The 24,756-nt window shown below is 33.4% G+C and overlaps 1 protein-coding gene across 1 annotated transcript in view; it reads right to left on the reverse strand.

The window, feature by feature from the left end:
* Nucleotides 1–3,905: 3,905 nt before the first annotated feature.
* The window catches only part of LOC111086849 (fibroblast growth factor 8-like), a 53,199-nt gene continuing 32,348 nt past the window's right edge, over nt 3,906–24,756 (reverse strand). The window contains exons 3-5 of the mRNA XM_022391419.1: nt 19,066–19,300; nt 10,774–10,886; nt 3,906–5,019 (exon numbers count right to left, since the gene is read on the reverse strand). Coding sequence (XP_022247127.1) covers nt 4,690–5,019; nt 10,774–10,886; nt 19,066–19,300 — 678 coding nt within the window. The 3' untranslated portion in view covers nt 3,906–4,689. The remainder of the gene's footprint in view (nt 5,020–10,773; nt 10,887–19,065; nt 19,301–24,756) is intronic.

Genomic DNA, 24,756 nt, shown 5'->3' on the forward strand with positions numbered 1-24,756 from the left:
TTTAGAGAAACACTATTGTGTTCTTAGAATAAATGCACGTGTATGTGTGTGTGTGGAGGGGGTGAATAAAAGAAGGAAGCGGACAGTTTCTATCAAAAATCAACTGAATGGTCGAGAATCCTCATACTGAATACAAGTGTATATGAGTTTAGTGTGACAATGGCGTATTTTACAACGACAACTAATGGAAATAGATTACCTAATATTTTTTTTTAGCTAACAGTGTACTACAGTATTATTCTGATGAAACATATATAAAGCCTATAGGATAAAGTCGCTATTCACATATTGATATAACAAGCTCCACAGTTGTTCTACTAATTTGCAAACGCATAGGACGATGTACTTTATCAATTATTGCTTATATTTGATTTTTAACAATATTTTTATACATCATATTTTTTTAAATTACACAAGTTTCACTAGACGAACTATTATTCGATAAAGGCAATTATAATTATTAAAAGAGGTAGACATTATCTCAACACTAAGGCATTAAATACATAAAACTTTATAAAATTCTCCTCATAAATCATAACAATCGTATAAGGGTTAACCTGTTTTGCTTAGCCCCTTTGTAGATAGTTTTAAAAAAAACGTCCGTTTGTGATCAGCGCTTAATAAAAAAACTCTGTGCAAGTTAGATGGGAAGCTTTGGAAGACAAGTGAAGCTATTGATTAAAAATTACTTGTTTAATTGGGAGAATCAGTTGAAAAATATTAAGTAAAAAAATAGCTTACGCTGCAAATCAAAAAGTTGCAGAATTATCTAACATAGAGTTAATGGTATCAGTTAAATATGTAATAAAACCTCTTCGGATAAGGTTAATTTTAATACGTGACATATAAACATTATTTTCATTATGCTAACAGCACTGTCTTCAGGCAGTAACAGTACAGCATTGCAAAGTTATTAGAGGGGAAGGACTAGCCTTGAGTAGGATTTCTTGAAAGTTGCCCAGGCGCAGTGATTTTAGTGAATTGTAATTTCTACAATTTATTCCCTCGAGTGTTTATATTCATTGTTTTCACTGCATTATTTTATGTTTACCTTTTCTTTTCTCGGTTTTTCTCCTTTTTAATAATAGCTGAGCGTCTAGAATTATTTAGTGAATGTGGGAACGGCTTGTCTCTTGCAGCTATGTTGCAAGTGTTTAAAAAGAGTCTGGTTTTCGGGAACACATACACGATGCACAGATTTTACACCTGTAAACTGTGTAACCTCGTGAACACGAAAATAGTTTATACGTTGTCTTGTACAACACAGTTTAATTCCTTAAAATCTGACCTTTGACAAAGCTACTGCCTAGAGTTTCTTGCAAGAGTCACTAGAGTACATAGATGATATTGAGGTTTACATTTAGTTACACACTTCGTACAAAAGGGAAGAAGAAAGATAAAAAAGTTGTTAAGAATTTCACATCAAATGTTATGTTCCTTTACGTTAATATCACACTCTTAGAAATATACAGGAATAACTGCAAATGTTACACAATCCAAAAGATACACATTTTACATTTAAAACGAATGCAAATACTCTGAAACATACAAGTAATGTTCAATACGTCAATATCCGTCCACTGCCAACGACTTGGTATGTTACAAATTTCTACGATAGGTGACGCGATGTACAACTACAGAATGGTAATTGCGAATGTCATTATTTTTAAATTTTGAGCATCATGCTGTAATCATAATCATAGTGAAGTATGTGTGGCTCACAAGGCTCAAGACTGGCCAAACTATGATCAGATGTTTTTGAAATTTATTACACCCTCAAACGGCAAAAAACAACGAAACGACAGAGAGAGTAAACAAGATATTAAAAAATAACAGACGAATATTACATATCCATGAATTCGATATCAGTATTCAATTAAGGTACAATAAAAAAACGGGGTATATTTGACACCTGCAGTGAATTAAAGTATCGATACTACGTCGAAGACTATGCATTCCTTAATCGGATTATCACAGGTGATGAATACTGGTGTATAAATTAAGGTTAAAAACCAAAAATATGTTATGGTCGGCCTAGAAGAAATAATATTCTATTTCATTCTAAACATATATCGTAGTCAGTTTGGTTATTATGACCAGAATAAAAATGCCCGTATATTTAATATAGTTTATTATGTTTTATAAAGTACTTACCCTAACACAGAAATTTACAGTGCAAATGTCCAATACACTGTAACCCAAAAGAAATAATAGTGCAGATCTTAAACATATCTGAGATAATGTAATTATTAGAACTAAAAGTACATCAATTTGTAGACTAGTAAACCCGGAAACGGAATGGCACAACCGAAGAACACTATCAACCTATGAAGTAATAGCACTAACAAACGAATAGCATTATTCTGAAATGTAATGCCATCAGCATTCAAAGACCAAACAACACTACTAATCTTTAATGTAGCGGGACCAAGAAAGACAATAAAACACAACCACCAGAAGCATCCTGTAATGTGAATTTGATATCTTCTTAGTATCGCTAAGATATATATACTATCAATGTTATGAGGGTTTTTAGTGCCATCGGTATATAGTTCTTTAATATTATAAGAAACAAACCAGCAGTGTTTGGCAGATTAAAAATTCTTAGTGGTTTGCCACGTAGTTTCACCTGGAAACCGGTTGTTAGTGTTACAAATATGCAATTTCCTACCGCTAACAATTTATACCTTGATTTTACTATTTGATTGTCGGATTTTTGTGTAATCACGCTACAGTATGTCATTTCTATATGTTTATTAGCGTTGTTGTAATCTTTTTTCAAGTTTTAAGTGTCGTTTAAATGTCAATTATTAGGGCCGAATGGCACGAAATACTTATCTAGCCTGTAACACCGACAATTTGTTTCTAGGTGGTACTAACAAGCTATAAAATGATGGCACTACGGAAATGTGTAGCCTCATAATACTAACAATATGTTGCTAGATGATACTAAGAAGCTAATAATTGATGGAATAAAAATTTCCGTTAATATGGTAACAACGACAATGTATAAGTTGATGGAATTGAAAGTTTGCGTGTCCTGGAATCACCGGCAATCTGGTTCTTGTCGGAGCAAACAAGCTATTAGCTGACGGTATTAATAAGCTATGTAATCTTATTACCAATATAGTTCTTGATTATACCAAAGTAAATTTATGACTTTAAGAAGTTGTATAACTTGTGGTACGGCATACTAATTGCTGGTAAGTATGAATCACTGGGACTATAAAACTATATAGTCGATTAAAAATGTACACTAGCAAACATAAATGTTAAAACTACTCGACGACCAACAATCGTTAAAACATTGGGTAGTTTTATCACTTTTACTTTAGCTGATGTATGTGTTTAATCGATGATATACTAATTATTATTTAACTTTACGATATTAACAACGTGGAACCTGAGAACATAAAGTACTGAATACTACACAACGGCGTTAGATTAAACTTACCACGCTATGACCCGAAAACAGTTATCTTTTTTTTTTCATGAGAATATCTCTCTGATCATAATATTATCAACCTGTAACTTTAGATAACATGATTTTTAACGTCAAATAACTATATGATACTAATGTCCGAAATTATTGGCTTTTCTTATCTATAATATCAACATCTTCACATTTTGTTTTAGTTACTTCTTTTAAAGGAAAGTAACTCTAAACTTGTTACAATAGACATTTCCTGGTGATTTAAGTATGATTGGAATCATGTTACAGTGCTAACGGACTTCAACCAAACTATGGTAGCGTTACAGCACTAACAGCCTGTAGCGAGACTGTTGATAAGATAATGGTAGACTATAAAATGGTTGTGAAAACATAACAAGTAATAAGAGACTATACCATGATTATAGAAATACAGTGTATGACCGCGTTCATTTGTAACTTCAACTTCAGAGTGATGATAGTATCTATATAACGTGCTTTTAACAAAAGCTACATTAAGTTAGACTCTCTCTTGTAATTTAAAAGTTCAACTTCTCAAGAACTCGCTCTCTCGGTAATAATGGAGATGAAACGAGAAGTTTTAGCGAATGGCCTTAGAAATCCGAAACTGCCAAGATTATGAGATATTTTTTATGATAAAACTTGAAAGAAAAGGTTCCACTGTTCCAATAAATCTTATAAATATAAGACCAAAGGATCCAAACTGGCCATCAACAGAGGTCACTATTATCGTATTTGGTGGAACCTTCAGATGAAGAATGACTCATATGTTTCCTCAGTAAAGCTCTGAATGCTTCAATCAGTCTTTTTACCGTCGTACAGCCTAACCGCTTTGTAATTCACCCTTTACACTAATCGTCTCGTCTCAACGGACGTAAATCAGACGAATTTGTTCGTCGCCTTTGGCTCCTGAAGGTGTTAAGTTTCTTTCAAAATGCTCTAACAATATCTACAACCAGTTTTCACAGTTTTATGCTGGGTATTCCGGAAATCTGTACATTAATGAACTCTTTGTCACATTTTTCGCGACACTTTTGGAATGTGAAACAGAATATTTTCTATTCGAAAATAAAGTAGCAGCACGTAATCAACCCAGTCACACAGAGTCATCTGGTAAGCACCACTTTATCAGGATCGTATCGAGTGAATATAGGCATTACTAATGTATTTCTAGCCTGATCATCATAAACCGACGACTTTATTGTAACCCAATGGAACCACAAGTGTTCTTTTGTTTTTTAACTCGGGTTCAAGCGGTGTTTTCTACGCGTCTGTGACCACAACTGCCCACCAAGAGTGTCACCTGCTAGTTTATGTAAAAAATCGGTGTTGTTTCCTAGAAAAGGTCCACTGACGGAAATATCAGGGATGCTAGAGAAACCATTATCCCGTTTCAGAAACCTAAAGCACCTCCTCAAACGCTTCCGCCGAAACTTCTTACTAGGTAATGGTTTGCCCTGTTTATTGAAGCCTAAGTACCACTTTTTTGATTTTCGAATGGACCGAAATATGGAGAAGTCCTGTTCCAGTATTTCTTCAAACAAACAGCGAAGACGATCACCGCTGCACTATTAGGTTGGAAAAGAAAGAAAAACTGTAAACAATGCGAGCTTTTTGAAAGGTATAGCCTGTTAAAATACTCAGTACACTTCGATCAACAACAAATACACTCTCTCTCAGAGTTAAAATTATATTTCTAGAATGAGATATGTTCAAGTTCGTTATCCAAACATCAAATGTGTTTAGTCTACACTCACATCATATTTAGTAAAGTTGTTAAAGATTTTTTAATTTTATGTAACATGCGCTTATATAGAATTGATAGTCAAAACTGTTATTTTAGATTCTGTGATAGTTCGTACAAATATTCTATCATTTGTTTTCACATTAAGCTATACACTTTTCTGAATTATGATGAGTAACAATAGAAGCTATTTTTATGTGCGTAATTTAAACACTGTAACATCTTTACTACATAAATGTTAATGTTTATGGGCTTAGTTAATTTTTTTACAGATGCATAACGGTTAAAGGTGAAGGAACAAAATATTATTGCAGAATATACATGTTTATATAAAGCTGTCACAATAAAGGTCCTTCTAATTATATGCCGAACACCCTTACTCTACTGACGCCCTCCATGACAAAAATTTAGAGATAAACATTACTCAAAGGATCTTGCTTGGTGAACATCAGAACGAGTGAAGTTTATTTGTTTCCCAAATTTTGGCTTCATAAACTTATCTATTACTTTGTGTACATTAACGGTTGGAGTTATCAACCCGCTGTAAACAAAAATTATAATTATTCTTATGTTGTTGTACTGTACAAATTACCTTTGTCAAGTCACAAGATATGATGAATACGAACTGCAAAGTCACAAATAAGTCAGGAAAAACTAATTATGACCTGATGAAATGCCTACAACAAACACAAATTAGTCAGAATTTTCTCCTTATGTGATTAGGCCCAGATAAGTTTGGCTGGAAGTCCTTATAAAGCTAAAATGGCGCAATGCAAATAAGTTTTATTGTTTCAAGAAAATTCCTGTATATTCATTTACTTATGAGTAAAACCTTTTTAGGGGCGTCATAAACAAATAAATCTTAGAAAATTCAAAATAAACTTGAAAAGCTACTAAAGAAGTTTTCACTGGGAGAGCTAAGAATACAGCCCTCGAATTATCACTAATCGTACGTAAAATTTCCCAGTATTTTACGTTTTGTTTCATCTTGAAATATTAAAAATCTGCGAACTTAAATGAAATAAGACCACAACAAATTATACCACCTAGTGTGATAGTTTAAGACTTTCACTCTAAAATCTGAAAATAAGTTTAACACTAATAAGCATTTTATAAATATAAGTAAACATAAATTTAAAAACACTTAAAATATAATCCACGACAAATTACAGTTTCAAAATACATTTAAACATCATTTTTAAAAATCGAACAGCTTACTTTAACAAATCAACAAGTGGTTGTCAAAAATAAATTTAATGACATATTAACAAAATATATTTAATAGCAGGTTAAAAACATGTTAATTACATGCTTATCTTACATCAATACGTTCATATTAAATTTTCAAAAAAAAAAAACACAATAACGTTAGTCAGTGATAAGTCGTAAACGAAAATACATCTTAGGAAGCACACAACTTTGCGGTGAGTAAAAAGCATCAAAACCCACAACCTCGATCAGGATTGAGAAGAGGTACATGTATTTTATATGTCTACAAACGAGTCATGAAAATGACTTCAAAGTAGCGGCAACGTTTGAGCTTACGAGCCATCAAGTTTAAGTACGGCTCAGTTTGATACATCAGCTATTGATGACAACAGAACAAACTCATGGTGGTAGTTGCCACTAATCTGGCGTCTACTGAAATATGTTCTTGTCATCTCCTGTTTTACGTCTGACAGGACCGCACACAAACAGTCTGGTTCTTTCTCTACTATACTCTAGAATCTCAAACGTCTCTATTGTAACAACATACAATCATCTACTACATGGCGATATGCCAAACTATGATCTAAACGTATTTATTGTATTTTTATAGTACTATATTATCTGTTATTATATAGTATCTGTTAAATAACGCCCTTACCATCCATTATTTTTTTATCATGTTATATTGTTTCCTGTAGTATTATAATAAGAAAAGATTAAAACTAAAATACATACATAATGAAATCATAATCTCATTATAAACATACTTTACTTTTTTTCATTTTCTAAAATACGTTTATGTTTCAATTCATACTAAAATGTCTATTCTACTATCGTGATGCTCTGTTTTGATTGGTAATTATCAAATAGAAATTAAAGTATTCATTGTACAACCATTATCACATACATCATACTTTACACCATCACTGTGATATCAGATTTATGCACCAGTAGTACTGATATTACCTTAAAATCATTTTATGAAAGGATTAAAAAAAGAATGTTTCATATTACCGTATATTACAGGTTTAACATTAGAATATTTCAAAGTTTTAATAAACAACAAAATGTAATCAGATATTAAAAACCTATAAATGAGAGTAGTCAAAAATAAGCAATAAAAAGATAAATTAAGTTTAAATGAAAGAAAAAGAAACTTGGAAATTCACCTTTAGCAGAACATATTTAAAAAACATGTAATTTTATGGGAGAATACCGTTATATAGATGCCGTGAACTTTTGTGGTAGTTAAAATGATGTAATACGAAGAGTGAATACAAACATACGTTATGTGATGTATCTGTAGGTCATAAATTGAAGTACTCAATATTTACAATTACACTACTGAAGAGAATAGGAAACAGTCAAAAATAGCAAGAGTAGTTTTATTGAGGACCATGTATCGATCTCAATAAAAATGTTTTTAATTGTGTGAAGTCAATCGTTGTCTGTATTATTTATTGATGTTAAGATAATATCATCGTGATATCAGGAGATAAAGTTATATAGATATGATGTTATCTTTATGATCAAAACTGAAAAACTAGGTCAAATGGTCAATTTTAATTGGTATATTACAGTCAATGTACACGACTAAAGGGGAAAATTTCTACCTCTGCTTTAAATACAGATTATTACTGGTTTGTTTTAATTATTAAATACAAGTTATTACTAGTTTGTTGTAATTATTAAATACAAGTTATTACTAGTTTGTTGTAATTATGGAATATAGATTATTATTAGTTTCTTTTTGTATAGATTATTACAGGTTTGTTTTCATTGTGAAATACCGATTATCACTGGTTTTTTCATTATGAAATACACATTATTACTGGCTTGTTTTAATTATGAAATAGAGATTATTAATGGTTTTCTTGTAATAAGGATCGTTACTGATTTGTTTTGAAATGCAAGTACAAGTAGAAACTGGTTACATTCATCCGCACCTTACAGGTGCACCACATACTCACGCACACGTAAATTATTATATTCCCATCATCTTAGAAGTGCGTTAAACACATGTAAAGAGGGATCACATTAACCCTGGTCTAGAAATGCACTACACTTGTACCTTGATCAGCTTTGTGTTTGTTCCTTGGAGAGCTTGTGTTGGTTCCTTAGGCCACTTTGCATTGCTTCTTTAAACAGTTTTGTATTGTATTAATAATGAAATTTGTATCGTTTCTTTAAGCATCAAGGTATAGTTCCTTGAGACAGCTTAGCATTAAAAAAACAGTATAATATTGCTTAAAGATACAATACATAGCCACCTAAGTGAATAATAGAGACATTTCTAATGAAACAATACAAAGTTGTTGTTTTTTTCTAAAAAAGAAGAAAAATAATTAATGCAAATATGACCGAGATAACAACAAATAACCAATTAAACAAAAGCAGCTTTGTGTTGTTATACTGAGCAAATCTTAGAATATATTTTACCAATAATATCCATGCTTGAATTTTTTCGAGATACGTTTATAAAACAAGGTATAATTAAAAATCAGATTTTAATTTGCGTTGGAATATTCCGCAGGTACAATAAAATCAAACTGTCATTTATACAAATGTGACACAGTAATATGTTAGTGCAATTTTGGTGCAGTTCCGGTAGCATTGAACACCTTTTAGGATATGCTAAAAACCAAATCCTTGCCATGCCTTTGAAGGATACATAGTACCGGTCCTTCCGAAGTTCGGTTTCAAGTAACACAAATGGAAGAGAATGTTAACCCATTTACCGTGGACGAGATGCCAGTCCATTGCAGGCTAATCCCCAACAAACAGCTGGCATCCATCATACAACTTGGTAGTCTGGAACAAGTGGGGTAAAATGTCCTGCTGAAGGACACAACACCATGGCGTTGGCCAGCTTCGAACTCGCAACCATCAGGCTACGAGTCCAGAGCTCTAACCGGCTGAGTTACGCTGCCCGCCTTTAGGATATGACCCAGAAATAGAATCCAATTACATTACGCATTTGAATATTAAGATTTCAGACGATCTAACTGATAGGTTTTCATAAATACGCGTAAATCAGTTTATGGTGGACGTTAAATACAGTATATATAAAAAGTGGTTTGCTACAATAGTTCATTGTAAAATTTTTTAGCATATTTTTCACGTGATTACGTGTCTAAGCTAATATATGTAAAGTACTAATAGTTTTATAAATGTTAACATAAATTAGCTTACATTGACAATTCTCACGAAATGAACTGAAGGTTATTATTTAGGTGGAAATCGTGCATAACTGGTTCAAGGAAAACCTCAAACACAAAAAAGTATTTGTTTATTGCAAAGCTGCAACAGCCTTAACAGATATGCGAATATACTGTTTGTTTGCAAAGTGTTTTGGCCACTTTGATTTTTCATAGCTGGGAAATGAAAGCTTGTTTGTTGTTAAGCATAAAGTTACACATTAGGCCATTTCTGCTGTGTCAATTACGGGTATCGAAACTCAGTTTTTAGCATAATAAGTCCAGAGACTTACATTGGGTCACTGGGGCAGGAAACGGAAATACGACATATGAAGGTAAAAACTTAATTATCAGCAAATGGCAGACAAGTCAGTAAAAGTAAAAAAAAAAAATAAACTAATAATGCAGTCGCCAGGGGCATAACTGTAGTCATAATTTGGTCAAATCATTCATGTTATTTTTTTAGTGCAAACTGCACAATGAGCTATGTGTACCCTATCCACTGCGGGAAACCAAACACCGGATTTTAGCTTACTGCTAACCCACCTGAGGACAGTCAATCAAGTAAAAAGAAATGCTAAAATCATTGGGATGCTAACTTCAATAACTTGTATGTACGGCTGTACAAGAGACGACAATCTCAACTCGGGAGATTATTGGTTATGGGATAACCGCAAGGTGTCTTGTTTAGCGAGATAATATTCAGTCGATACCGATACCGCAGAACGCAATCCAAATTGAAGTCACTTGGATTCCTCAGGACATATTTTAATCGGTTGTTTTCAACATCATTATTTTGATGGATGCTGTAGTTGAAAGTCAGGAAGGATACAATGAACAGTAGGGTGGAAATATACTACCTGGTGGCAACATTTTCAGATTTATTTTTATCGGCTCATCTTTCTCCTACTTCCTGATATTTATGTTCCCCACTTTTCGATATTTATGTCCCCACTTAGTTTTCACCTTCATAAGGTGTACCGTTTCCCAGCTAGCACAATTCAAAGCAGCCGAAGGACTTTATGAACACCCTGTATTTCAAAACAGACTGTTTGAAACTTTGATTATCCATTATGTCAATTTATCCTGCAGAGGGATTTTTTTTGGTTTTATGGTGGTTTTAAAGATTATTAAAAATTCCTTAGGGTTAATTATATAGTTAATAAACTTACCATAGCTATTGGTTTGCCTTTATTATTGAAGCACAAATAGAGATTTGTCCGATTCTCCCGAATAGTAAAACCCGTTTTGCCTTTGATTGTTTTCGACTCGAAGACTAGGGTTACTAAAACAACAATGAATAAGAAACATTTAGGTTCAACTTTCATGATTTTTACATTTTTTATGTTGAAATAGACATTATACATTAATAAGAAACTGACAAATAAAACTGATTATGCTACATTTAAATCGTGTCACAATTTCAAATACTGCTTACTATTCGTATTATTACACGTTTTATCAAACATTATTAATTCAACACCCTGGAAAGACATTGACAGGAATATAAGAATTAATTATTTTTTTTACATTATCAAGAGAACTAATACACACTTTACTTAGAATAAGATAAAATGATGAACAGACACAAAAACAAGTAATAATTCAAAGGGTTATTCACATCAAAACAAGTTTATAAGGAAGATTTAACGTTCAACAGAGTTTACATCCTGTGTTTTACTTTCGGATATTTGTGCAAAGATAAATAAGAATTAACCGTCAATAATTTTTACCCGATACACTGAATGAAAGGCAGCTTGTCACCAGCATCTATTGCGAACTCTTGGGCTACTGTAATCACCTAGTAGGGTTACATTGTCAATCATACAACACACCTACGGCCACAAAGTTCAGAAAACAATTTTGAGGGAAAGGGGGGCAAACTATGGCCTGTCACATAAACATTAAGCCACGCCTGGTACAATATATTCACCATAGTCTTAAATATAGTATATTTCCAGTTAAGAAGAAAGCTACTCCATTTTGGATTTTTATGAGGGACCACCTCTGATGGATAAAGTATCCAGAACTATCTTGCTCTTCGTTTTGTTCTTCGACAGAGTTCACAACTGTTGGATTAGGCAAAAACTAATTGATTTTCATTAAATTATTTGTGCGACTAATAAGCTGCTTTAATATCTTTATACATTTTTAAATCTTACTAGAACATCATCTGTTAATCGAACTTTTTTAAATAACATGCTACATACTTAGTTTTCGCAAGCAGAATAAATAGTTGCAGCTAACATTGAACGTACAGCAAAAACACTTTCCTAAGTATGATCAACAAAGCACTACAAGAGAAAAGGACTTCCTTAGACTGGCGCTATTAGACTTGTTTCAAAGGGCAGTAAATATTCGAATAGGGAGAATGCGAAGATCATTAATCTTGCGCACTAACTTTAAGATGCGTTATTTCTTTAGAGATAGATCCGCTGTACTTGTCATGACTCCCAATGAAACAGACTGCACGTGACTTGCTTGATATTACATTATAATGTATTTTATACAGTCATGTGATGCGAATATCAAACAGGTGCTTAAAATACACAAAGAATAATTGCAGTCAACTAACATGTTACAAATAATGGATAAGTGATTTATATAAAACATGAACATGACATTTAGTTTGTAAAATAGAGACCAATAATGAAACATGAACTTTACGTTAAAGTGCACGCTCTTTCGACGCTACTTTTCATAAAACATAAATAGCTTCTAATAATGTTTCTTTTATGACTTTCATACCAACATACTTTATATACAAAAAAGTTTGTCCAGACAGTTTAACAGACATAGCTGCTTTGTGTATTATGTTCGCTTAATCAGCCCTGATGGAGCTCCAATGGACTTTTCTTTGGCTTTGGTTTCCGACTATCCAAATACAGTGAAGGATCTGTTAAAAATGTATCCATGTACCCAAAGATCGACTTATCATCCTTCACAGAAAATTGTTAAAAAGGAAATAGTGGTTTCAGACAATTGTTCATTGTCCTCATTATCGGAAGTAAGTAGTCCCAAGGTCAGTCAGGGACCTGGAACATTATTCTTACAAAGTACAATTAACTCCATTATTTCACATAACTAAATTTTTCTCTTACTTCACAAGCTAGAATATGCACCCAGAATGTGTACATGTGTGTGTGTTAGTGCATATATATATATATATATACATATTTGTGTGTGTGTGTGTGTGTGTGTGTTTATATTTAAAACCTCGTCACCTTTCTGTAGTTACAACAAAAACACATGAAGCTTATCATACTGTATTTACATATATATACTTATAATGTTGCAATCATAATTTTTTCAAGCCAGTTCTAGGCTATATAGTTTCTTGGAGAACAAGATGAAATTGCATTTATTAATATCCTATATTTAGGTATGTTATAGGAAATTCACACGGACTGTTAGTTGACCGTAATTATGGGATTATTAGAAAAAAAATGCAAAAATCAAGAAAATTTACTAGACTAAACTCTATATACTTAGTAAATCTAATTCCGATATACTATATTAAGTACAAATAGTATTTGTTTGTTTGTTTTGAATTTCGCGCAAAGCTACACGAGGGCTATCTGCGCTAGCCGTCCCTAATTTAGCAGTATAAGACTAGAGGGAAGGCAGCTAGTCATCACCAGCCACCGCCAACTCTTGGGCTAATCTTTTACCAACGAATAGTGGGATTAACCGTCACATTATAACGCCCCCACGGCTGAAAGGGCGAGCATGTTTGGTGTGACGGGGATTCGAACCCGCGACCCTCAGATTGCGAGTCGAGTGCCCTAGCCATACAAATAGTAAAGTAAATAAAAACGAATCTGCTTCCGATATTTTCTGGCTGACGCTTTGTTAGGATCTATACCTACTAATGGGTTGGGCCTCCTTTTACCTGAATCGAATTCATAAGGTGCTGGAAAATGTTCTGAGAGGTTTTCCTATTCAGTCATTAATATAATACACAATTTATGGAGCGAGGTAAGCAGAGGTTGCTGATGGCACACTCGTCTTTCAAGGATGTTCATTTGTTTTTTTCTTACTGGCAACTGAATAAAATGGTTTATGCAATGGTTGTCTACTACCACAGTCCATTTATTACAAAGTTATTTTCAAGGTATGGCTGGAGATGAGCGTTAATTGCCCTGCACTGAACGTCTGTAAGTTTACATATTGTCTGATAACTTTGGACTTGAACATCTTATCTAGCCGCCTTTCACCCTTTTTTGACGTTACATGTTTGCAACCATAATTACCCTTCACAGTGGGAATTTCATTCAACCTTTTCCATTGCTGATAAACCGATGTCTTGAAGTAGTCTATCCATAAAACTGTTTTCGTTACTAGATATGCACACGCTATCATGCCTCTTTTGAATATTGCAGTATCATTTCCTTTTCCCATATATGATAGACTGACTACAAATGTGCTTGTCCCAGTCAGTTATAGCACTTCAGGGATCACCTGATACATCATGGTATTAACCTATTTTACATCTACAGCTCAAGTCACTCCCAAGTCTGGAAGATCACTTAACTCCTTGTAAAATGGAAAGTCAATATATATCTATATTCATAATAACTGGAAGTTTCTTTACACTTCCTATCAATTTAATACCATATATTATTTTAAGTTCGACTACAGTGATGAAAAAATTTATTGCATCACCCAGTTTTTAACACATTTCTTCGGAATCATCGTCTATTTAGAAGCCCTAATACATGCAGATGCAAATGTATTTCATGAATGATGCAATACTTTCTAATTAGTACATCAGCAGCTTTTCAAGCTGTCTAGGTATCGCATCAGCTGTTTTTTTGAGATAGAGATTCTTACTTAGAGTCAATTTATAAGCCTACAACGTGCATGTGATGCTACCATGGTCAAGGGTTGTGAGTAAACTGCACAGAAAAAAAACAGTCATTGTTTCTTTGAACAAAGACGGAATTTCTACAAGGCAGATTGCTAGAAGAATTAAATATAACTAGTCTACTGTGAGCCACTGGGTGCAGAGGTACAAAGACTAGCCATGTGAAGCAGTGGAAGGGAAGGGTGTAGGAAAAAAAAACTTCCACATCAGCTGACGATTGTTCTCTGAAATTCATGAACCTGTTGAATCGTCAACTGTTATCCACAGAGCTTAAACGATCATGGCAGTAAATTTCAGAAATGACCCTGTGGATGCTTCACAGTTGCATTGAAACACACTGGGTGAAATTCTTCTCCACATCAACGTCCTACAAAGTGCTTCCCATCAGACCCGAGCAGTTTGAACTCTGATTCATCTGAGAAGATCACTTTGCTTTAGTCCAGTCAGCAGGCTCTTTGGCCCAATTGAGCATCATCTTCTTCATCTTGTTGGTGAGGATGGAATCTCTTTCTTGGCTGTCTTGCTGGGAGACTGGATCGTGCATGCAGTAACAGTGATCTAATATTGGGATGCATCTCTGGCCAGGGTGTGGGATGCCTGCATTTTGTGAAAGGTACTATCATTGGTGACATTTACATCGAGATCTCCGAGTCCCGGTTAAAGTCAACAGTTCGGGATCACATCAGTGGAGTTAACCAGTGAACATTTTAGGATGACTCTGCTCCATGCCACAGGGTTAAAAAGGTTTGTAATATTCATGCAATATATTTAGTAGACGTGAAATAAAGAGGAAATTTCACTCTACATGTAATTAAAAAAATATTGGGTTTCATTTCATTGTTTCAGGTGAAGGATTATCTTCAAAGAGAGAGGATCAAGACACTACGGTGGCCAGCCAACAGCCCAGATCTTAACCCTAACGAAAACTGCTGGAAAGCGATGGGTAAGAAAGTGCAAGAGAAGAAACCGAGAAGCCCCTTGGAATTGCAGGAATTCTTCATTCGCGTGTGACATCATGAACTCATCCCTGCCTACATGAACTATTAAATTGCGTCATTCTACCATCAGGTTAGAAAACATGTTTAACGAGTCCGCAATCTACAATAAAACGTTTCATCTGCAAAGAGGAGAAGTGCCACAATATTGATTGAGTTTCTTCCTTTTTTTCTCTTCACGCCGAAAGAACGGGAATTTTATTTGATAGAAAAAACACTTAAATTTCATAGCTTTTTTTTATTTTGTACAGTGATTGATCTTTACAGACTACAAGTAATTGCTAAATTTACTCTAAATGTAAGTCACATGTGCAACGTTATTCAACAAAAACCGCTCAATTTTGATCACAATTTTTGCGCACACAATAGCAAAAAGTCATGTGAGCTGTCAGTCTAAATTTTTATTACAGCTTCACCTAAGAGTAAAAATGGAGCGATTTTAGTTTTTGTCATTCGGATTAAAGATGGGTGATTTAGAAGAGCAAAACTATAGGGTGAAAGTACGTGCAGGTACATAAGTATTGGTTAGGCCAAGCAAACTAGATTAGCAGTTTCTTGCTAAAGTTTTCAAAACAATCAAACGGGTAGATGGTTATTATTCATTGCCAACTTTTAAGATCACATTTGCTACAGTTTATAAAATTATTCTAATTAAAGAGTGTTTAATGTCACATGATATTAGCTTAAGTAATTAGCGTAAATAATTAAGATGTTTGATAAGGCTGTACCGAGTACATGCGGGTGATGACAACAAACTGTTAATCTAGATTCCATGGCGTTACTATAAAGAAGTTATTAACACTGTTTTACAGATAAAAACTACCACCATACATTTTAAAGAATCTGGTTTGTTCTGTAAAATATAGGTCTGTTCCGAATAATATGGTTACGATCCTAAGATTAATGTTGTTTACTATCGAGTGTCACTTTCTTACTTGCTGTGGTCTGTTGCTGTATATTGACAAAACTTCATGATATCTAATCAAAAATACCTAAGTGTGAAAAAAAAATGCAGCCAAAAATAGATTGAGAGTGCGACTTAAAGGAATGAAATCAAAATTGGTGGCCAAACTGTTAGCTACAATTATAGCATTTATAAGAATTTCACAGCTAGTATTCATTCTTTAGTTAGCTAGGCCGCGTTGTAAGTTCAAGTTGGGGCATGATTTCATTTCTTTAAGTCACACGTTCAATCCTTTTTTGGCCGCGCCTTTTATTCACACCTAAGGTGATTTTTGATTAGATTCAAATACATAGTGCTTATTCAGATTTTAAGTATAAGTGCATGTGTGTAATGTCGCCAGTAATTCAAAAAATCACTTGTAATGATACATTTTAATATCGAATCATTTTAGTAATTAACACAGGTTTTTGAATATGAGTAAGTGCTCTTGGTTTCAAAGTACTGATTTTGGTTCCCCTATCACTACGTTGGTTGTGAGCTATGATATTTAGGATTTAACCCGTGTTACAGCTGAAATTATTTTATTGTGTTATAGGTTGTTATTTTTTATTTCTGGATGCTATCCTAAACTTACTTCTGTAAACTGGTAGTGATTAATGGTGAGGATTAGTATGTTAGTGGGAGACCGTAGTCTATATAATGGAAACATTTATATACACTGCATGACGATAAAAATAATTTTAGTAAAGCTCGAGATTACGCATTGTGTCTTAACCTGATCTTAACCTGATATGAGTTTTTAGTACGGTTCCGTTCGCTACGTACAGGTTAGGGCAAGAGCTACTATACAGTATGTATCATACGGTTGATATTAAAAAAATATTACGAAAACAGTTAAAACTAATTTAACTATCGTTTGTTTTAATATAATAGTTAGAAATTAAACTATGTTCTGAATGAAACAACAATATATTCACTTTTGGCCCTCCCTGTATATGATGATTACTATAAAACAACATAGGCAGTTATATTGTACAGGAATTAACTTTCCTCTGTCATGTTTGTATGTTACTGTATTTTACTTTGTAACTCTAGGTTTCAGTGTATGTTCAAAGTAGTTTGAGTCTGCATAAAGGATAATTTTATTTTATTGTCTTATTCTAGCTTATGGAGAGTAAGCATTTGGTAATTTTCGTTTCTCTTGTTATGTAATGACGTAATGTGGATTTAGAGACTGTCTTCTTGCTGTCCGCCTGTGAGTGAAGTTCGTATGGAACTTGTATTGTTTTCTTAACTTAGATCTAATTGAAGTAAAGAAATTAAAAACTGTGGCAAGTTTACCTTCTATTAATTAACATATATATATCTATAAACACTTTCTAAGTTCCTTTTACTACCGCGGATACATAGACACTTGCTATCCATGTGCGAAAACTTTCTTTGGGCTGTACCTTTATTAAAAGGGCAAACAAATAGGGCGCTGCTTCCATATCGTTTATCTTTGCAAATCCAAAAGTATAAAATGTTAAAAGAGAGGGATCGAACAACGTAATCCACTGTGTTTGACAGAACAACACTAATTACATAATTAACGTAAAACGTCTTACCAAATTGTTTGCATTTTTAAACAATAAAGTTTCTGGTTTTGTCTGAAAAACTTTTACTGTATTTTATCCCATATAATTTTGTGTAATTAAACATCAAATATTCATATATATATATATATATATATATACTCCTTATCACTTATCTTACCAAATGATATTGTTTATGTTTAATAAAAAACTATTAAAACACTTTCCTAAAAGCACCCCACTAGCACAGCGGTATGTCTGCGGACTTACAACGCTAGAATCCGGGTTTCGATACCCGTGGTGGGCAGAGCGCAGATAGCCCATTGTGTAGCTTTGTGCTTAACTTCAAAAACAAACAATCTTTCCTCAAATATTTTGGTGGGGCTCCTTTTCAAAACTTGATAATAAGGACCAATACAACAAGTTTGTTGATATTATCCATTCCGAAACAGTAATCCTCAAATACAGATATAAGACACCTCGTTATATCATTTTACCTTTATGTTACATATATCTATATGTCATAAATATACGTTTTTCTCTTGTACATCTTGTTTGTCTCTTCTATTTGTCACTTAAACACTTTACTTTGTTCTTACTAACTGTTAACAGAATTTTAACTACCTGGTGGCTAATTAGTTTTCTACCCACCTCTTATTTCTTCCTTTGATTATAGACAGTCAAAATGTCAATAAGGAAACATAATTACCTTCATGTGTCATATTACATCAAACCATCAATGAAAAGCAGCATCCTCTCACTGCAATCTACATATTACTGATAAACAAACGATGATGAGTAGAGCATTTTCTGAACATCCTATATTGTCAGTCTTTTTAATTAATTTACAGTCTTGATACAAACGTTTTCTTTTCATTGACCTCAAACAAAAATATAAAAAACATTGAAACATTATCAGAGGCATAACGTTATCTCCCCTAGTGATAAACGAGTGAAACTAAACTTTAATGACTTCTAAAACTGTAAAATTCAAAGAAAAAATGAAAAAGAAAACTTCATGTTGCATATATTTGAATCGGAAGTTTCACTGACACATATTTAAAAAACGATGAAGGTCAGTGAACTGATTACTTTTTCCTCAATGACACAAGGTAATAACTTACTATAATTGTCGTCACTCCTGCCTATAGCTTTAAATCGTCCACATTTTTTCTTGGGTCTTTTCTTCCTTTTCTTCTTCTTTATGGGTCTAATTTGTACGTGGCGCTTTGTGCATACGTGATATAACTTGTGGAAGCGGATAAGGCCGTTAGTGACATCAGTTACGTGGGGGAAAGTCACGTGCTTGAAGTCATCTAGCTGTTTTGCTGGACTTTTGGAGACGTCCTGACATGACACCTAGCGGTAAAAAATAGCAAGTTTTATGTATAGAAAATATATAATCATTCACGTTAGTTACTTCATGAGGTTAAAAGTTTTGACGCCATTTACTTAAAACAATCTCTTCAGAATGTGAATAAAGCCTCCAAAGTGCTAACTGACAGCTCTTAAAACTAAAAATACAAGTGTTATTTTTCATAAGTTTAAGTAGGTTTCCGAATTTAACCATGCTGCTGCCAAGAAATTATGAATAAGCAAATAAATAATTAACTAAATCCACAATGTAGATAGTTAGTTTTTGGTTTTGAATAATTAAAAAGTTCCCAAGCTTTGTTGAATAATAATAATAATAAAACAAGATAATGAAATAATATCATGTTGAATATTATTCCTTGTGATGAATACTTAATAAATTTTGCTGTAATCTGACAAAAAATAGAATAAATCATTTTACTCAGAAAAAAAAGTAGATTGAAGAGTTGTTGATTCATTTATGAACTATACCAAAACTAATGACTATTTCAACTAATATGTAACTGAACTAATATTCCCGTGTGTTCATTTTAATTATAGTTAAAGAAGAAGACAAATAATTGGTTTGTTCTGGCACAAAATTACAGAAGGTAATATTTACCATGCAGTACCGACTCCAGGATTATGAAAGTAGATACGCGAGGTAATATTTACACTGAAGTACCGACTCCAGGATTATGAAAGTAGATACGCGAGGTAATATTTACACTGAAGTACCGACTCCAGGATTATGAAAGTAGATACGCGAGGTAATATTTACACTGAAGTACCGACTCCAGGATTATGAAAGTAGATACGCGAGGTAATATTTACACTGAAGTACCGACTCCAGGATTCCGAAAGTAGATGCGAAGAAATGAGCTAAGGGGACGAAGGCTCTTTTTTATAATTATTTAAAGTATAAGCTGAAGGAAACCTATTGAAGATAACTTAAGAAGCTATAGAGGCTCATTAGAGATTGGATGATATTTTGTTGGGTGGGGTTTTCCTTGTGCAGGGTTGCCTAGTAACTGAAAACATTGTAAGTTTGGAGATAGAGTTTTTACTAAACTGGCCCGGCATAGCCAGGAGGTTAGGGCGCTCGACTCGCGGGTTCGATTCCCCGTCACACCAAACATGCTCGCCCTTTAAGCCGTGGGGGCATTATAATGTTACAGTCCATTTGTAAAAGAGAGTAGACCAAGAGTTGGCGATGGGTGGTGATGACTAGCTGCCTTCCCTCTAGTCTTCCACTGCTAAATTAAGGACGGCAAGTGCAGATAGCCCTCGTGTAGCTTTGCGCGAAATTCAAAACAAACAACCAATTTACTAAACTTTTTTAAATGAAAATTTTAGAGGTGGCAGATAATTGTTGCCACCAGTCAGCGTCGCTACTATTGCGCTGTCTCCGCTGCGAGATCGAGTTCCGAATTATAGTTATAGAAGCCCTCAAGCTTGGCTTTGGGTCACAAAGGGACAAAAATACTTGAAAACACCTTCCATTAAATTACTTACGAGTACAAAATCAGTGAGCAAAAGATCCATGAATAAGCACCATATAAAGGAAATAATGTTTTACACAAATTTCCAGTTTTAGGCGTTTTAACCAGCAAGTTTTGTTTGTTTGTTTGATGTTATGCACAAAGCTACACAATGGACTATCTGTGCTCTGCCCACCACGAGTATCGAAACCCGGTTTCTAGCATTGTAAGTCCGCAGACATACCGCTGTGCCAATGGGGGGCTTTAACCAGCAAGTTTTGTTTGTTTGTTTGAAGTTATGCACAAAGCTACACAATGGACTATCTGTGCTCTGCCCACCACGAGTATCGAAACCCGGTTTCTAGCATTGTAAGTCCGCAGACATACCGCTGTGCCAATGGGGTGCTTTAACCAGCAAGAACAAACTCTTATTCTTATCACGTAAAAAATAATTTATTAAACCACATATTCTTTCAAAAGCTTTTCGCAATCTACGGTTCGCGAGTTCCATTCGTGTTACAGAATATGTTCGTTCTTTTAACCATGGGGCATTATAATGTAAAGGTTAACCCCACTTTTCGTTGGTAAAAGAATAGCCCAAGAGTTGGCAGTGGGCGGTGTTGACTAGCTGCCTTCTCTCTAATCTGTCTCTTTTAAATTAGGGACAGCCATCCCTTGAGCACCTTTAGGTGAATTTCAAAAACCAAAAAGCAATAACACGTTTCTTGGATGAACTCTCAAAAAAAGGGAGCGTTTAAAAAAAATTCCAGTTTAAGGCAGTTAAGAGATGGCGTAGAAATTACTTTGAAAAATAATATGGTCTCAGAAACTAATAAAATAAGCATGTTGTGTTCAACACTAATTCAGTTACAAATATCAGTATATTGTTGCTTTCATATAAATAGCGCGGCATTTTCCTCCTTCTCCAACAAGTTTTAGGTGAATGTCAATAATAGATTTGTGTAAAATCTGAAAAATGTGCCACTTAAGAAAGTTCGGTTATTTTTTAGTAAAAGTTGACGGATAGTTTTTTCTTAAAGTATGTTCCAAATATGGTTTTAATTAATTTTTTTCTTGGCACTAATGCAAATAAATTTCAGCAAAATTGCTGTAACATACAATAATCCCATAAATCTTATGAATACAAAAAGACTAGAAATATGTTGTGCATCCTTGCACAAAAAGAAATAAATAAATGGAGATCCAGCTTAGCAGATAGCAGAAATGGATTTAACATTCCCACATGATTTATGAAAAACAGTCTGAGAAGATTTACTGAAAAATGCCTAAGGGTGTTAGATTTTCTGAAAATCGGACTAGTCTAAAAGTTATATCAAACGTTAAATAGAAGACTTTCTTTTACAGATGTTTTCTCAGTCGATTACAAGATATGCAATAAGTTTCTTAGTTAAAATAAATATCTCAATTTTTCATATATTATCGTAAAGCACAAATAAATTTCGTACTAAATCTGGCAGAAGTCCATCATTAATGGATTTCAAGTTGTTTTCCTGAATGAATCGTTTTTCAATAAGAAAATAAACAGCTCGAGATTAGTGAAAAATTATTTCTACTGGTACATTTTATTTTTTGTATTAAAACATGAATGAACAGAAGTTAGCCAAAGTACATATCGTGTAGGCTCCAGCTGTGTAAATATAGGAATGTAGTTTTTTCATGGCCACCTTGTCGATCGTTTCTTAACTAATATTAGCATAAAGAACCTCTCTATAACTGGTCTTCAAGAGTCAACATCTAAGCGCTAGGATGGGTACGGTACTTGCCACTATAGAACAGCGAGTGAGACGTTAAAAGCACTTTTATATAACTAAAACAACCTGAAAGAGTTTACAAATATTTAGTTTGAGTTTTGATTTGTAATGTTTTCTCGAGACTATCACGTGGGTATTCATTGTTACTTTGATCATTCAAAAGCTCATTCGATGAATCAATTATGCATAAAGTAATTATTAATTGTAAATTATTTCTAGTATGCATAGAAAATATTTGTTAAATATGAATTTTGAAATTTTGAAATTATTCACCGAATAAATTATAAATATCTAGTTGTATAGAAACATACTTATAATTTCTCTAGACAAGAATAAAAAAATTTGGTTATATCTACATTGTAAAATGCAGTCGCAAAATATAGGATCTGCATGAAGTATTCATCCGGTTTTAAAACATTTCACCGTCATATTTCATAAAACCAATAAATCAGCATCTTAAAATGAAGATAAAACTACATTTATTAGATGACAGCAAAGCAGAGAATGTCATGATTACGACCCAAATGAAGTGAAATACATTCTATGGCATTTAGAATCTGACAGTTAACCTACATATTAAGTTAGTAGATAGTCGTAAGGTCATAGGAAAGCAAGAAATTCCACTAAGGAAATAGTTATTATAGCTATAAGTTGTCCAAAACATTTGTTGGTAATCCTTTTTAAGATGTAAGAAATCATAAACCCTCTTATTTATTATTTCAATATTCGCACTGAAATTAGTTATTAGAAAATGAAAGCCGTAGTTATATATCGGTCATTGTGAATATTACATTCTGAAATATATGTATATACCATATCAGGCCGAATTCCTATTACATGTTCCAAGTATAGCGTCATTTTATAAATAAACTTACAATACATCTTCATTAACATGCTTTTTTTGTAAATAAGCCGGAATGAAACAAAATGGATAGCGATGGCGAAATGCCCTCCTAACAAGATATTTCGCGGTTACCTACTTAATTCAGCAAAGAGAGTTGATTATGACACGGAAAGTTAGAATATTTTTTACTGTGCATAAAATAACCCTATAGCAGAAAAACCTTTCTTAAAAAAACTTAATGTGCCTGTTGAATTGAATATTGGTACTGAAAATTGTCTGTCTTATATTTTATTTTCACCATCTTGAATTTGCATAGTATGAATAATATACACCTCTCTATCTGTGTGTTCATTTATACGTTTATATAGAATTAGGTTTAGCTACAACTTCGTGTCCTGATGCCATAGCAAAAACATGATAAAGTTGCATAAATTTCTAATCTGTTCAGGGTTTCATGCAACTTTGTCATACTTAATTGCTAAATAACGATTACATTACTGTACAGGTGTTTTGGATAAAGTGATATTCCCAGTCACGTCGTATTAAAGCACCTTACATAACCATAATTACTTGGCTAAAGAAAGATTTTCATCTCATATTTTTTTGGTCCATCTTACATGTTTAAGGATGAAATAAGCAAGCTAAAGTCAATGGTATACAATACAAAAAGTACTAACAACAAATATTTGAGCTAAAATGTACAATGTATTTTTTACTACTGAAAAAAATTAGTCATAAAAAATATCATCATACCACCTCTTTTGCCCTTGTGTTTGACCTTGAGTTTACATCAAGCCGGAACAGCTGTATTAACTATTCAATGATGACTTACTCTCAACAGTACAAAAAAAAGGCCCATGAAACTGATGGTTTTCTAAACCCCATCTTTGCACTCGAGGTTAAGTACTTTGCTTTTTCTTATTTCATTTCACATTCAAGTATGAACTTAGGCCTTCATTTACATAAATGCTAATTGTGTTTCACCACCATTTATTCAGAAGGAAACTTCCAGCAACAGAAGTTGTCTCACTGCGGCCAAATGAACAACTGCAAGTCTAGATGAATATATTTATATCAAAGTTTATATCATTCCTTCAGGCATAGCTTAAGCAAGTTTTCTTTTTTAGACGACTACTAGGAATTTAAAGTGATAACCTTTTACTGAACTCAACAGTAACGTTACACCAAATGAAAAACCTAGATGGACTGATCCAACTATAAAACTAGATATCAAGAAATAAGGTTATTACTTTAAAGTGACTTTGTAGGCATATACTACTGGTTCAGAAATGCCACAGCGTTTAAAATTAGGAATAATAGTGAGATTCATAAAAGAATAAAATTAAACTATATAATGACCACCCA

The sequence above is a fragment of the Limulus polyphemus genome, unplaced genomic scaffold, assembly GCF_000517525.1.
Source record: "Limulus polyphemus unplaced genomic scaffold, Limulus_polyphemus-2.1.2 Scaffold53, whole genome shotgun sequence".
Lineage (NCBI taxonomy): Eukaryota > Metazoa > Arthropoda > Merostomata > Xiphosura > Limulidae > Limulus > Limulus polyphemus.